Source organism: Ursus maritimus, unplaced genomic scaffold, assembly GCF_017311325.1.
Source record: "Ursus maritimus isolate PB19 unplaced genomic scaffold, ASM1731132v1 scaffold_30, whole genome shotgun sequence".
Taxonomy (NCBI): domain Eukaryota; kingdom Metazoa; phylum Chordata; class Mammalia; order Carnivora; family Ursidae; genus Ursus; species Ursus maritimus.
Genome location: NW_024425564.1, coordinates 6,500,091 through 6,515,161, shown reverse-complemented (window position 1 = coordinate 6,515,161; position 15,071 = coordinate 6,500,091). Strand labels below are relative to the sequence as shown.

The window sequence follows — 15,071 nt, the reverse complement described above, 5'->3', positions numbered from 1 at the left end:
ATAGATACCCAGATGTACCCCGTAGAGGGGCTGCCCAGGGCACTGGGATGAGAGGGGTTAACAGGGAATTCCAGGACATAACTCTGGGCCATGATTTCCTCAGATTCCCTCAGAGACCCAGGTATCTGGGGTGTTGTTCCCCCTCCCCCTGCCCCTGCTAAATACTGGGCCTGGGGCCAGTTGCGTTTCTTGCCTGTCACATGGTTTCCCGGCTGAGCTGGGCCAGGGGAGGAGCAAGGTCCAGAGTCAAATCTGCGCCAAGCCCTGGGTTGACCAGAGAGGAGCAGGCGGACGGACGAGTCTGATCGCTCTTGGGTCCTCCAGCCATGAGGCTCCTCTGGGGGCTGATCTGGGTGTCCAGCTTCTTCGCCTTATCCCTGCAGAAGCCCAGGTCCCAGAGGAAGGCCTCTAGTGCTTGAGTGGGACGGGGCTGGTGATGGGAGAGCGGACATGGCGGACCTGACAGAGGAGTGAGAGATGGAGGGGCCCGGGTGGCACTGAATGCAGACCCCTTCCTGTTCTCCCTAGGTTGCTCCTGTTTTCACCTTCCGTGGTTCACCTGGGGGTCCCCCTCTCAGTGGGGGTGCAGCTCGAGGATGTTCCCCAGGGACAGGTAGTGACAGGATCAGTGTTCCTGAGAAACCCATCCAACTTGAATGCCTTCTGCTCCCCAAAGGCGGACTTTTCCCTCAGCTCACAAAAAGACTTCATACTCCTTAGCCTCCAGGTAACTAGCTTCCATGCCCTTCTACTGCTTCTTAGCGCCTCTCACCCTGCTCCCCTGTGTCTTCCTATAAGTGTTTTGTCATCTCAATGTCTTCTCTTCTCTTCTCTTCTCTTCTCTTCTCTTCTCTTCTCTTCTCTTCTCTTCTCTTCTCTTCTCTTCCCTTCCCTTCCCTTCCCTTCCCTTCCCTTCTCTTCTCTTCTCTTCTCCCCTCACTCCCCACAATGTCACCTTTCCTGTTTCTATCTACATCTTTGGCTTTTTCCTTCTGCTTTATCTCTGACCTGTTCCCTCTCCCTCTCCTGACAGATCTCCCCGAAAGATGCAGAGACCTGTGGCCTCTACCGCCTCCTCCGTGGCCCCGAGGTCCAGCTGGTGGCCCAGTCACCATGGCTGAAGAACTCTCTGTCCAGAAAGACAGACATTCAGGGCCTCAACCTGCTCTTCTCCTCTCGCCGGGGGCACCTCTTTCTGCAGACCGACCAGCCCATTTATAACCCTGGCCAGCGGGGTGAGTTGGGCCCCAGGGCCTCTACTTTGGCTCCCAGCCTGCTCAAGGCATGTTTGGCACCTTGTAAGTGAGACAGCCCGAATGTGCCACACAGGGAGGCTGCTTGGCAAATATTTGTTGTCCTCCCCCGGGCTCCCTGGAAGCAGTGGGGGCTGAGGCCCACCGTTTGCAAATGGATTCCTGCTCACCTCTTGCCCTCCTCTCCCAGTTCGGTACCGGATCTTTGCTCTGGATCAAAAGATGCGCCCATCCACTGACACCCTTACGGTCACGGTAGAGGTGAGTCCCTGACCTCTCTGACCTTCTTGGTCAGCAGGGCTGCTGCTCTGACTTCCCACCTGTGACCACTTATACTCCCACTGCAGAACTCTCGTGGCCTCCGTGTGCGGAAGAGGGAAGTGTACACTTCCTCCATCTTCCAGGATGACTTCCTGATTCCTGATATCGCAGAGTGAGCTCCCCCAACCTGGTGACGGCCCCTCCCGTGCCCATCTCCCTTGGGTCTGTGCCTCCACCACACAGTCAGACCTTGAGCCCCCCTCACAGTTCTGGTTTTCGCCCAGTCAGTCCTCTGGCTCTCCGTGGGCCTCTTGTACCAGCAGGCTGAGTCCCTCCCCCATTTGTAGGCCAGGGACTTGGAGGATCTCAGCCCGGTTCTCAGATGCCCGAGACTCTAACAGCAGCACCCAGTTTGAGGTGAAGAAATATGGTGAGAGCTGGAGACATTCAGGACGAGCATCTCCTTTCCTAAAGGAGATACACGCAGAAGGGGAGGCGGTGGGGGCAGGGCGGGCGCAGGGAGGTATGGGTGCCACGGCCCCCGAGGGGAGGGAAGTCTTTGAAGGGTCCTTTCACTAGTCTGACCTGCCACCCCTTCACCCTGGTTCAGTCCTTCCCAACTTTGAGGTGAAGATTGTTCCTGGAAAGCCCTACATCCTGACAGTGCCTGGCTTTCTCGATGAGATCCAATTAGACGTCCAGGCCAGGTAACTCTCCCATCCCCCACGTGGGGTGCCCAGGGTTCCCCGTTCAGTCTGAAGGAGCTGTGAAGCCCTGCCTCCCCTCGCCCCAGCGCCGCCCCCACCCCCACCCTGAGACATTGGCCTTATTTCCTAGACCCACCCTCTTCCCACTCTCTCTGTGGCGGCAGGTATGTCTATGGGAAGCCAGTGCAAGGGGTGGCATACGTGCGCTTCGGGCTCCTGGGTGAGAATGGCGATAAGACTTTCCTTCGGGGGCTGGAGAGTCAGACTAAGGTAGGAAAGAGGGTGGGGGTGTGGGGGAGGCGAGGAAGCTGTGGGGGAGGGGAGGAGAGAGACAAATCTCACCCCAGGCCCTGTTTTCTTTTCCCCGCAGCTGGTAGATGGCCAGTGCCATATTTCCCTCTCAAAGGCTGAGGTTCGGGGTGCCCTGGAGAAGGTTCATGTTAGCGTTGCTGACCTCCCCGGGCTGCGCCTCTATGTTGCAGCTGCCATCATTGAGTCTCCAGGTGAGAGGCTTCCCTGATTGTAACCGCAGCCCCCAGTCTGTGACCTCAAGCTGACCCTCTGTTCTCCAGCATCGACACCAGTCCCTGCTCTTACCCTCGTCTTGCACCCAAAGCCAGGAAAGACCCAGAGACTGTCTCTCCCCAGCTGTGTTTCTGGGTGGTTTCAGGAGAAGGTACCCCTTTCCCCGTGTCAGTTTGTTTCTTCACCCAGTCCTCCGTCCATCCGGCAGGCGGGAGTCACACACCATCCGTGTGCTGGGTCCCGGGCCGGTCTCAGCACACGGACATGAATACAAGACGGCCCGCGCCCCGACGCGTCTGAGGGTTGGCGTCTCGCGGGCCGGAAGCGCTTGAGCCGCGGGCTCCCCGGCTCTCCCGCTGCTGTCTCGGTGGCCCTCTGCCCTCCGCCTCTGTCTGCCCATCTCTTGCAGGGGGAGAGGTGGAGGAGGCAGAGCTCACATCTTGGCGTTTTGTGTCGTCTCCCTTCTCCTTGGATCTTAGCGACACCAAGCGACACCTCGTGCCTGGGGCCCCCTTTCTGCTGCAGGTTTCTTCTGGAGAGGGAAGATGAGTGGGGCTGGGGTGTTGTCAGGAGGGCACGGGGCCTCACTTAGCAGTCTCCCTTTTCTGTCCCTCCCCCGCTCACCTAGGCCCTGGTCCGAGACATATCTGGCCTCCCGGCCTCTGGTGTTCCTGTAAAAGTTTCGGCTACATTGTCTTCTGGATCTACTTCTAGAATCCAGGACATCGACCAAAACACAGACGGGAGTGGCCAAGTCGTCGTTCCCATCGTTACACCGAAGTCCATCTCAGAAGTGCAGCTCTTGGTAGGATTCCCACTCGTCGGACAGGGTAGGGGAAGGAAGGAAACGCTGGCCAGCTTCCTGAGAATCCTTGTCCCAGGCTGGGGGAAGAAGCTGGGGACCAGGATCCTTGCCACGGACCCTACCCCTGCCCTGCCCCTCTTTCCAGGTGTCTGCAGGCTCCCCTCACCCAGCCATAGCCAGGCTCACTGTGAGAGCCCCACCCGCAGGAGGCTCCAGGTTTCTGTCCATTGAGCGGCCGGATCCTCGACCCCCTCGCGTCGGGGACACTCTCATCCTGAACCTGCGAGCTGTGGGAGTCAGTGAGGGCAGCTTCTCTCATTACTACTACATGGTGCGCTGAAGCTGGGCTGTCAAGGAGGGAGGGCAGGGTGCAGGGAGGATCTCAGGCAGGAGAGAGCCCTTGGGGGTTGAGGGAAGGGTTTCAGGATTGGGGGAGCACAGTGAAGAGGAAACCACTCTTGCCCCAGATCCTATCCCGGGGCCAGATCGTGTCTGTGACTCGAGAGCCCAGGACGGACCTGACCTCAGTCTCCGTGTTTGTGGACCATCACTTGGTACCCTCCTTCTACCTTGTGGCCTTCTACTATCATGGGGGCGTCCCAGTGGCCAACTCCCTGCGAGTGGACGTCCAGCCAGGGGCCTGTGAGGGCAAGGTAACTGGCTTCGGGAGAGGTGGCGCATCTGTGCATGAGGGGGTCAAGAGAGAAAGAAGACAGTGCGAGCAGGGCACGGATTTGCTTTGGGGTACACTGGGGACGCACAGGGCTGAATGAAGCTCTCCCCACTCTGACCGCCCCCTCCTCCCGCCCCTGCCAGCTGGAGCTGAACGTGGACAGTGCCAAGGAGTACCGTCCTGGGGAGTTTGTAAAGCTCCACCTGCAGACAGCCGCTCCAGCCGTGGTGGCGCTGGGAGCCGTGGACTCGGCTCTGTATGCTGTGGGTGGGAGTTCGCACAGGCCCCTCAACATGGGCAAGGTGTGTGTAGACCCCCGTTCTCGCCAGCCCTCCCTCCGCTCTGGGGCTCATTGTCCTGCTGTCCTGAGCCCCGGACCTGGCCCCAAGGTCTCACGCAGGCTCCCCGCAGACTCCCCCCAGGCTTCCCTCAAGCCCAGGCCGCTGCGGTCTCTATTTCCCCACTCTGTGTATCTCCTTCAGGGTCGCCCATACCCTGCCTCCTCACCTGGAGCTGAGCGGCCAATCTGGCCCTCAACCTGCCCGCAACATCCCAGCCTTTTCTTGCCAGGTCTTGGAAGTTGTGAGCAGCTATGACCTTGGCTGTGGTCCTGGAGGTGGGGACAATGCCCTTCAGGTGTTTGAGGCAGCTGGTCTGGCCTTTTCTGATGGAGACCTGTTGACCTCAGCCAGAAAAAGTGAGAACAGAGGAGGAAGGGGAGTTGGGTGGTGGGAAGATCAGGAAGGAGGAGGGGCCTGAGGGCGTAGGATGGGAAGAGGATTGGTGGGAAGGGCCGGGCGGGGAAGGGGAGCAGGGAGGGGAGGGGAAGGCCATACACCTTGAGCTTGGCTGCAGTGCTGCTTTCTATCAGGTCTGAGCTGTCCCAAGAAGAAAACCCGGAAGAAGAGAAACGTGAACTTCCAAAAGGCAATTCACGAGAAGTGTGAGTTGTGGGTGCCTATGCAGCTTTCGCCTTGGCCCAAGGGTCAGGGTGACGGGGTCTGCCTCTTGGCTGCTCTGCTCCTGAGTGATCCTGTGTATGGTATTTGGGGCCAGAGACCCAAGTTCTGGGGTTGAAGGTGGATGGAGGTTCTCTCCATTGGCCTCACCCGAGTTCCTGGTCTCTCAGGGTGAGTCCTTGTGTATCTAGAGGTCCGGGTGGGAAATGAGATGTGTCTCCATGGGTTTCCCTGTGCGTACCCTCACCTGGCCCTGTAGTGGGCCAGTATGCTTCCCCAGAAGCCAGGCGCTGCTGCCAGGATGGGCTGACGAGGCTGCCCATGATACGCTCCTGCGAGCAGCGGGCGGCTCGGGTGCGGCAGCCGGCCTGCCGGGGGCCCTTCCTGTCCTGCTGCCAGTTTGCTGAGGACCTGCGCAAGAAGTCCCGCTCCAGGGGCCAGGTGGGCCTTGCCCGAGGTGAGGCTCTGGGTGGGGCTGGGGGACAGGCAGGAGCCTCTGGAAGGGCAGAATAGTTCCCCTCCTCATTCCCCCCACTGTGGTCCCCCAGCTCTGGAGGCCCTGCAGGAGGAGGACCTGATCGACGAAGATGACATTCCTGTGCGCAGCTTCTTCCCGGAGAACTGGCTCTGGAGAGTGGAGAACGTGGACCGCTTCCTCCAGTGAGGGGGTGTGGTGGGCCTGGCCTTGGCTCTGGGCTGTGTCTGGGGCCAGCCCAGGGTGTGACGGGGCTTCTCGCCTTTCCCACCGCAGATTGTCCCAGATGCTCCCTGACTCTCTGACCACATGGGAGATCCATGGTGTGAGCTTGTCTAAAAGCACAGGTGAGATGGCCTGCCTGGACCTCAGTCCCCCGCCCCCACCCCACCCGACCTAGGCTTCCCACTCAGCCCTTTGCTCTTCGCACAGGACTGGGGGCAGAGCCCTGGGGAAGTCTGTGTTGGCATGTGCTGGGGCTGGGAGGCTAGGAAGTGGCGGCAGGTGGGGGGCAGAACTGGGTCACCTCCGCTTTTCCCTCCTGGGCCCTGTGGCCATGACACCCCCAGGCCTCTGGTCTCTGCCCCCTCTGCCACACCATCCCTCATCCACCAGGCCTGTGTGTGGCCACGCCTGCCCGGATCCGAGTGTTCCGTGAATTCCACCTGCACCTCCGTTTGCCCATCTCCGTCCGCCGCTTTGAGCAGCTTGAGCTGCGGCCGGTCCTCTACAACTACCTGAATAAAAATCTGACTGTGAGGCCCTGTGGAAGCCTGAGCGCACAGGGGAGTGGGTGGGACCTGGGGAAGGGTCCAAACCGGCCTGGGGCTCTGGCCATCCCCATCTTCCTGCACCCAGGTGAGCGTCCACGTGTCCCCAGTGGAGGGGCTGTGCCTGGCTGGAGGTGGAGGGCTGGCCCAGAGTGTCCTGGTGCCTGCAGGCTCTGCCCGGCCTGTTGCCTTCTCTGTGGTGCCCACGGCGGCGGCGGCTGTGTCCCTGAAGGTGGTGGCTCGAGGGTCCTCGGACTTCCCTGTGGGGGACGCAGTGTCTAAGGTTCTACAAATTCAGGTGAATGGAGCAGCTCTGAATCCAGGCTCCCAGGTTTATGCCCCCCGCCCCTGCCACCTCACAGCCTCTCTGCTAGCCAGGCCAGAGGCCCAACACCCAAAACCAATGCCTTGTTCTGTTTACATCTTCTACAATTCTGATCCCACTCCGTCCCTGATGCTCGAACTCCAAGTCCTGGGGAACACGCGCTGGGAGGGGCAGGCCGTAGTGCTGTGTGACCTCTCATAGCTGTGCTCCCCGGAGACAGAAAGAAGGGGCCATCCACACAGAGGAGATTGTCTATGAGCTCAATCCCCTGGGTGAGTAGCCCCTCCTCCAGCCACCAGTGTCCTCATGGGGTTGTAGGTGGTGGGGGATGTGGGCAGCCAACCAGATGGCCAACTTTCCCCATCCCCCAGACCACCGAGCTCGGACCTTGGAGATTCCTGGGAACTCTGACCCCAATATCATCCCAGATGGAGATTTCAGCAGCTCTGTCAGGGTTACAGGTGGGAGTGTCCTCTGTCTCTGCCCAGGGGCGGCCTCCGATTCATGTGGCACCCATGGACCCCGGTTTGATCCCATGATTCCATGGGTCCCCAGACCTGCTCTCTGATTCTTAACCCTCCGTCTCCCCTGTAGCCTCAGATCCATTGGACACTTTGGGCTCTAAGGGGGTCTTGTCACCAGGAGGCCTGGCCTCCCTGCTGAGGCTTCCCCAGGGCTGCGGGGAACAAACCATGATCTTACTGGCTCCAACACTGGCTGCTTCCCGCTACCTGGACAAGACGGAACAGTGGAGCACGCTGCCCCCTGAGACGAAGGACCACGCTGTGGACCTGATCCAGAAAGGTCTGGGCAAAAGGGCAAGCGGGCGTGGGGCTGGGAGTGGGCAGTTCAAGGCAGAGGGGCAGCCCAGCTAGCTAGAAGGGAAAAGGAAGGGGGTGCCTGGTGGGAGTGTGGCTTTGGGTACACATGGTGGGAGAGTGAGTGTCACCTGAGCAGCTGCCTCTTGTCCCCAAGGCTACATGCGGATCCAGCAGTTTCGGAAAACAAATGGTTCCTACGGGGCTTGGTTAGAGCGGGACAGCAGCACCTGGTGAGGTTGGGAGAGTGTTTCTGGGTCTCTGAGGGGGGCCAGGGATGGGGGAGGGGGCAGAGCCAGGTACAGTGGGAGGGTGAATAACCAGGTGCCTGGATGAGTGGGGATGTGTCCCCTATGGGGACCGGTCGCTGTCCCCAGCCATCCCTCCCTCCCCGCCAGGCTCACGGCCTTTGTGCTGAAGGTACTGAGTCTGGCCCAGGAGCAGGTGGGCGGCTCACCTGAAAAGCTGCAGGAGACGGCCAGGTGGCTGCTGTCCCAGCAGCAGGCGGACGGTTCATTCCAGGACCCCTGCCCGGTTTTACACAGGGCCATGCAGGTTCGGGGCTGGGAGGCTGGACAGGTGGGAGGGCTCTCCCTGCCCCTCCCTGCTCCTGGTTGACATCTTCTTTTCTACCCCCTTCAACTAGGGGGGCCTGGTGGGAGATGATGAGACTGTGGCGCTCACGGCCTTTGTGGTCATCGCCCTTCAGCATGGGCTGGCCGTCTTCCAGGATGACATTGCAGAGCAGTTGAAGCAGAAAGTGGTAAGGGTACCCGGGTGTCTGCCCTTTCCTGGCCCCCAGCTTTCCCCCTTTCTCCCCAGGAACCCAGGTGTCCTGCTCTCTGAACTTCCTCCCCACTTTCTCCTAGGAAATCTCCATCATCAGAGCAAACTCCTTCTTGGGGGAGAAAGCGAGTGCTGGGACCCTGGGTGCCCATGCAGCTGCCATCACGGCCTATGCCCTGACTCTCACCAAGGCTTCTGAGGACCTGCGGAACGTTGCCCACCGCAACCTCATGGCCATGGCCCAGAAGACCGGGGGTGAGAGCCCAGGGGTCCTGGCAGTGAGCCTGGGCCTCGGGGCACCTGGGACCCCTGAGTGTGCCCAAAGGGAGAAATCAAATGAAGACCTCAAGAAGGAATGAAAGCATAAGCAGGGATAATTGGGGTAGAAGCAGGAGAGCCCAACATGGGGAGCGTCACAGGGCCAGGCAGCTAGGCCCCCCTCCCATTCACCTGTGGGTCTCCCTTCACTTCCAGATAACCTGTACTGGGGCTCAGTCCCTGGTTCTCAGAGCAATGCTGTCCCAGCCACCCTGGCTCCTCAAGGCCCATCAGACCCGGTGCCCCAGGCCCCGGCCGTGTGGATTGAAACCACAGCCTATGGCCTGCTTCACCTGCTGCTTCGGGAGGGCAAGTCAGAGGAGGCCGACCATGCTGCAGCCTGGCTTACCCACCAGGGCAGTTTCCAAGGGGGGTTCCGCAGCACCCAGGTAGGGGCTTCCCCAGGGCTCCGGGGTGGGTGGTCCCGAGACCAAGTGCCTGAGTGGCTCACCCCCCCAGGACACAGTGATAGCCTTGGACGCTCTGTCTGCGTACTGGATTGCTTCCCACACCCCCGAAGAGAGGGTGCTCAATGTGACTCTCAGCTCCGTGGGCCGCAGTGGGTTCAAGTCCCATGAACTGCATCTGAACAACCACCAAATTCAGGGGCTGGAGGAGGAGCTGCAGGTGAGCCACTCCCTCACCCGGCTTGCCATGCCCCCTGGGCCTCCTGTGGCCAGGCCGGAAGCCGTCCCTGGCCCCCCACCCTTGTGGAATCCCCACGGCATCTCATCCTGATGTCCTTGTGGGAAGACCTACTTGCCACGTGACCTGGAGAAAGTCACCAAACCTCTGAGCTTTATTTTTCTCATCTCAAAATTAACATATGCAGAGTCTACCCAACAGGGTTTTTAGGGGGCTGAAGTGCGATAGCGCACGTGGCGGTGTCAGCTTCGGGGGCGTGTGAGGTGGGAGCGGGGAGAGGTTGTTTTCAGGGAGGAGGTGGCCCTTGTGTGCCTCTCTGACATCCCTTTCCCTTCTCCGTTCCTGCAAGTTCTCCTTGGGCAGCAAGATTAATGTGAAGGTGGGAGGCAACAGCAAAGGGACCTTGAAGGTGAGAGCCAGTGGCACTGGATGCCTGGGACCCAGCACAGGTCTGGAGCGGGAGGCCTGAGGGCGGAGCTTATGGGGGGAAGGAGGGAGACACCCCCGGGTGGGCATTCCCCCTCACTCCGGTCTCTGCCCTCTCTGGGCACCTGTCCTCTCCTTCCCCCCCCACCCCCCACCAGTGCTGATGACGTACACACCCAGCACCTCAACCCAGGCCTCTCTCCTGAGCCACAGGCCCCACGTGTCACACAGCACCTCAAACCCCTTCTTCCTCCTGGGTCCCCTCATCTGACTGACAGGGCCCCTTCCCCACAGGAGCCCAGCTGCCACTCTGGAGGCCACCTTAGTGTCCCCACCCCAGCCCTTCCTTTATGGCCCCAGCAGCTCCTCCTCTGCTCCCCTGCTGCCTGGGGCCCCTGTTACTTGTTTCCTAGACTGTGCTAAGCCAGTGTTGGAACTTCTCCCTAACCCGTATCTCACCCCTCTGACCTGTTGTGCACACTGCTGTGGAATCAACCTTCTGAAAACACCCGTCAGACTAGCCCTGGAGAAGTCAAACTCCTCCACCTGTGCAGTTGAGCATGTGCCCACCTCTCTGGCCAGACAGATCCACTCATCTACACAGATCTCCTTGCCTTGAATGTCCGTCCCCTCCTCTTCCCAAGTGACAAACTCATTCTTCTCCTGTAAGCTTTCGCCAGAAGCCTCTCCTGAGCTTTCCATTCTAGCCTCTTCTGTGCCCCATGTAGAGTGTTCGCCGCTGAGGGCAGGCCCCTGCCCCCCGTCTCGCCAGCTAACCCAGTCCCCGGGCCATGCACATTTATGGGCTGGTAAAGAGGGATGAGGGGGCCGAAGGCCTGGAATCCCTCAACCCAGGGGATGGCCCAGGTGTGGTCCTGGAGAAAGGTCTGGGCCCCAAGTGTCCTCTGTTCTCACCCCTTGTTGAGCTAGATCCTTCGTACCTATAACGTCCTGGACCTGAAGAACACGACCTGTGAGGATCTTCAGATTGAAGTCACCGTCACGGGCCACGTTGAATACACAAGTGAGTGTGGGGTCCGGAGGCCGTGGGTGCCATGGGGGTCCGTGCAGCAGCCCAGCCCCACCACCATGCCTGTGCAGGGGAGGCCAACGAGGACTACGAGGACTATGTGTATGAGGAGCTTCCAGCCAAGGACGACCCGGGTGCCAGTTCCCAGACCGTGACGCCCCTGGAGCTGTTTGAGAGGCGGCGGAATCGCCGCAGGCGGGAGGCGCCCAGGGAGCCCGACGAGCAGGAATCCAGAGTGCAGTACACCGTGTGCATCTGGTGAGTGTGCGGGCTGCGCCCGACTCGGGGCACTGCCGGCCTGGAGCCGGAGGCAGGGCAGAGGCTGGGGCTGGCCATCGGCCACCCGGAAGAACGCGGGCCCTGGACATGTCTCTCTGCAGGCGGAACAGCCAGGTGGGGCTATCGGGCATGGCCATTGCCGACATCACCCTCCTGAGTGGATTCAGCGCCTTGCGTGCCGACCTGGAGAAGGTGCGGTCAGCTGCCCGGGGTGGGGGGGGGCCCCTTGTGCCCCCGGGAGCCCAGCTCCATCCCCGAAGCTGTCCCAGCCGCAGAACGCTGTCTCGTGCAGGGCCCCGGGCCACCTCCCTGTCACCATCTGTCTTTCCCCACAGCTGGCCTCCCTCTCTGACCGCTATGTGAGTCATTTTGAGACCGAGGGGCCCCACGTCCTGCTGTACTTTGACTCGGTGAGCAGGGAGAGGGGACATGGGGAAGGACGACCCTGGGTTTACTGAGCATGGGTGACCTGAGAGAGAACTTGTGATGTGAGCAGGAAGACAGGACGAGAGTGTGTCAGAGCAGAGTTAGGGGCGGGCCAGGGAGGCCCCCTGCCTGGAAGCAATGGGGGCTGAACCCCGGATGTGGCTCGGGGACTGGTGCCAGTCAGCAGGGAAGGACTCGAGTGTGAGCCGTTCATAAATGAATTTACTCAACTCGAGGGCCGCCTTTGTTGTTCGTTGTTGACCTTCCTTGTTTTTTTGGTTTTTGTTTTTGATATTGAAGTATGTTTTCTCTTATAAAGTGATGACTGTCATAGATGACTTGCTTTTGTCTTTCCATGCTGTTATTTGGCTAAAACAAAGAATCATCAACCCTCTGAGGGCCTTCAAACCTTTTTTGAGCATTAGTGTAATCTCTTGGAGAAAATGTGAAAAAGATGTGTTGATACTGTAATACCTTTAGTCAGGTGTGTGGGGGTCGAGGAAGCCCCCCTGCCCAGTGCTTGCAGAGGGGCCAGACCCCGTTAGACTGAGAAGCCAGGCAGAGAAAGATGAGAAGCCAGGAAGATTTTGGGCGAGGGGTTGACTTAAGCAGCACAGCTCTGGAAGGAACCTGGCAGGTTACCGGGCTGCACTGGACCAGTGTGGGTGTGAGGAGAGGGGTCTGGGCCTAGGCCATGAGCTGTAGGGTCAGGGTGGGTGGGCGAGTGACAGCACCTGCCGTTATGTTTTGACACATAAAGGGGGCCTGGGTGCATCCATGACGAAGCAAGGCCGTTAGGAGGGTGGGTGGGCTTCGGGGGGCAGGCAGAGTGAATTTGAAGAACTTACATGTCCCACAATAATCCTACTGTAAGAATAAGGCTGAATGTTTAATTTGGGAATCATCAGCCTGGAAGGGTTTAGTGAAAGGCAAGGAGCGGTTGAGACCCCCTCCCCCCCAAGGGGAGCACAGAGGACCAGAGGAGCCAGGCCAGGGACTGCGCCTCTGGGAAGGAAGAAGAGGGATGGTCAGGCTGGACGGGGTCAGAACCAGGGATGGCCAGAAGCTAACCCTGAGCTTAGAGAGTTTCATGCAGAACGTGTCCATGATGTGAGACTCTGCCCAGGGCACTGGAGACTGGGACGAGGTCACTGTCTGGCAGTGACGTCAGCAGAGACCTTGGGGGGGCAGTTTTTAGAGTTCCGGCAGCCGGAAGTTACTAGCATGTGAAAGACACTGAAGATAAGACCAGAGACAGGTCAAGGAGACGCAGCACAGCGGCCTGCAGGGCCCAGGGGGTGCGCCCTGACGTCTCCTCCCCACCGCGCCAGGTCCCCACCTCCCGGGAGTGCGTGGGCTTCGGGGCCGTGCAGGAGGTGGCCGTGGGGCTTGTGCAGCCAGCCAGCGCAGCCCTGTATGATTACTACAACCCCGGTGAGCGCTTGGGGGCGCTTGGCAGGTTTGGAGCAGGTGTCCCCACATGGGCATCAGGAAGTGGGGCAGTGCTGGGTGGCAGGGATGTCCTATGGCTCCTTGGGGTGGGGAAGACGGTGTCGGGGGGCGTGCACTCTAACTGCCCTCTTTCCTCCAGAGCGCACATGTTCTGTGTTTTACGCGGCCCCCACTAAGAGCAAACTCTTGTCCACGTTGTGCTCTGCCGATGTCTGCCAGTGTGCTGAGGGTGAGAGCCGGGCCGGGGCCGGGGCGGGGGGCCGGGGCGGGGGCGGAAAGCCGGTGAGGCGGGGGCCTACCCCAGCTCATCTGCCCCGCCCGTGGCAGGGAAGTGCCCTCGACAGCGCCGTGCCCTGGAGCGGGGGCTGCAGGACGAGGAGGGCTACAGGATGAAGTTCGCCTGCTACTACCCCCGCGTGCAGTATGGTCAGTGTGCCCGCGCCCGCCCCTGGGCTCTGTGCTTGGACCCGCGCCTCGTGACCGCAGGGGGAACAAACCCGTGCTCCCTTCTCTTAAACGCCCTTGTAGGCTTCCAGGTGAAGGTCCTCCGAGAAGATGGCAGAGCTGCCTTCCGCCTCTTTGAGACCAGAATCACCCAAGTCCTGCACTTCAGTATGAAGAGAACGGATGGGCCGGTGGGGCTGGGGGATATAGGGAGCCAAGGTCGGGGTTTGTGGCCCGGGTGCCCAGGATAACGAACATTCCGAGGCTGAGCTCAAAGCCCCTCAGCCTCTTGGAAGCTCTGGGCTTGGCCATAAACCAAAAAGCAGTTGTAGGTCCCCGTTAGGAGCAGCGAGGGCTAAATGAGAGGCTCCGGGCACAGCCCCCGGCCCCCGCTGGTCCTGTACCTTCTGTTCACCTCTGACAACTCCTGTGCACCTTATCCTCTCAGCCAAGGACACCAAGGCCACAGTCCATCAGACCCGAAACTTCCTGGTTCGAGCCTCTTGCCGCCTTCGCCTGGAACCTGGGAAAGAATATTTGATCATGGGTCTGGACGGAGCTACCTTTGACCTCAAGGGAGAGTGAGTTCTCTGGGGCCCTCTGTCTCTTGCTGTTCTCCCATCTCATGAGAGAACGGATCCCCAGCACTCAGACCCTGCCCTGCCAGAAACCAGGCGCCCATCTCCCCCACCCCTGCTGACTGCCCTCTTGCCTCCGCAGCCCCCAGTACCTGCTGGACTCGAACACCTGGGTCGAGGAGATGCCCTCTGAACGCCTGTGCCAGAGCACCCGCCATCGGGCAGCCTGCGCCCAGCTCAGCGACTTCCTCCAGGAGTACGGCGCTCAGGGGTGCCAGGTGTAAGGGTCGCCCTCCCGCAGCCCCCGGCGATGCCTGGATGGTCACCGGGTCCCCGGACACGGGCCTCTGGACACTCCCCCGGCAGGCCCAGGGACTCAATAAAGGCTTTTGCAGCAGAGCGGCCGTGTGTGTCTCCAGGATTGAGAGCAGTGCCCCCCCCCACCAGCTTCCGAGACCAGGGTTTGCATACTCTTAGGCTCCCAGAGCCTGGGTGACCCTTGGGGGTGTCACTCCCAGATGATTTCCTGGGAGCTCAGTCCATCCTAGAAGCACCCCAAGTGGACCTGTGACCCAGCAGCCTGCACCCTGAGCCTCTGACGTCACAGCGAGGCCTCCCTTGCTCTGTGTGGGCGCCGTGCTCCGTGGCCCCGCTGTCTGCCCTGCTGTCGCCAGGCCCTGTGGCCTCAGGCGCGGCTCAAGCTCAGCCCACACCTCCCCCCTTGCGCCTGACGAGGCTGTTGGCCACACGTTTCCCGCTCTGCCCTTGTGCAGCTGTGAGTTCGGGGTCTCCTGCTGGTAGCTGACATCTGGTTTCTTGAGAGCAGACTGATGACACTGGAGCTCCTTACCAGTGGTTAGGGAACTTTCCCGGAGTTGCACGATGACTTCGGTGTGTGTGAACACACTGAGACCGCTGTTCTACTGGGTCCACCCTCCCCTCCTGCCTGCCTTGCTCTCCCGCCTTGCGTCTTCAGGGCTGACTGGTGATCCAGCTAGAGAAATTGGCCGAGGTTGGTGTTGATGGGAGCGGAGTCTGTTCTGGAGCCTGCCATCCGGTCGGGCAGCAGCAATCTGTGGGGCTCTCACTCCATGCCACGCCCTGTGCCAGGTCCCT

At 60.4% G+C, this 15,071-nt stretch overlaps 1 protein-coding gene across 2 annotated transcripts; it reads left to right on the top strand.

Moving 5' to 3' along the window:
- The first annotated feature begins 305 nt into the window (after nucleotides 1-305).
- On the top strand, nucleotides 306-14,354 carry C4A (complement C4A (Rodgers blood group)). 2 transcript variants are annotated; one of them, XM_040644798.1, is made up of 41 exons: nucleotides 306-391; nucleotides 529-727; nucleotides 1,034-1,235; nucleotides 1,444-1,514; nucleotides 1,601-1,686; nucleotides 1,862-1,944; nucleotides 2,125-2,221; nucleotides 2,386-2,491; nucleotides 2,592-2,724; nucleotides 3,156-3,271; nucleotides 3,375-3,551; nucleotides 3,697-3,882; nucleotides 4,019-4,204; nucleotides 4,368-4,526; nucleotides 4,795-4,921; nucleotides 5,096-5,167; nucleotides 5,443-5,640; nucleotides 5,732-5,843; nucleotides 5,935-6,005; nucleotides 6,274-6,413; nucleotides 6,517-6,726; nucleotides 6,974-7,025; nucleotides 7,125-7,214; nucleotides 7,348-7,557; nucleotides 7,729-7,804; nucleotides 7,970-8,126; nucleotides 8,218-8,334; nucleotides 8,441-8,612; nucleotides 8,832-9,064; nucleotides 9,135-9,302; nucleotides 9,670-9,729; nucleotides 10,677-10,770; nucleotides 10,848-11,034; nucleotides 11,157-11,247; nucleotides 11,391-11,465; nucleotides 12,813-12,915; nucleotides 13,073-13,162; nucleotides 13,261-13,359; nucleotides 13,462-13,545; nucleotides 13,826-13,958; nucleotides 14,098-14,354. In XM_040644798.1, exons 1-41 carry the CDS (start codon nucleotides 327-329, stop codon nucleotides 14,237-14,239), a joined length of 5,229 nt encoding a protein of 1,742 aa, XP_040500732.1. In that variant the 5' UTR covers nucleotides 306-326; the 3' UTR covers nucleotides 14,240-14,354. The 2 variants fall into 2 exon arrangements, with proteins under 2 accessions (XP_040500732.1, XP_040500733.1); XM_040644799.1 differs by lacking the exon at nucleotides 4,368-4,526 and having other exon boundaries at nucleotides 307-391.
- Nucleotides 14,355-15,071: the final 717 nt, after the last annotated feature.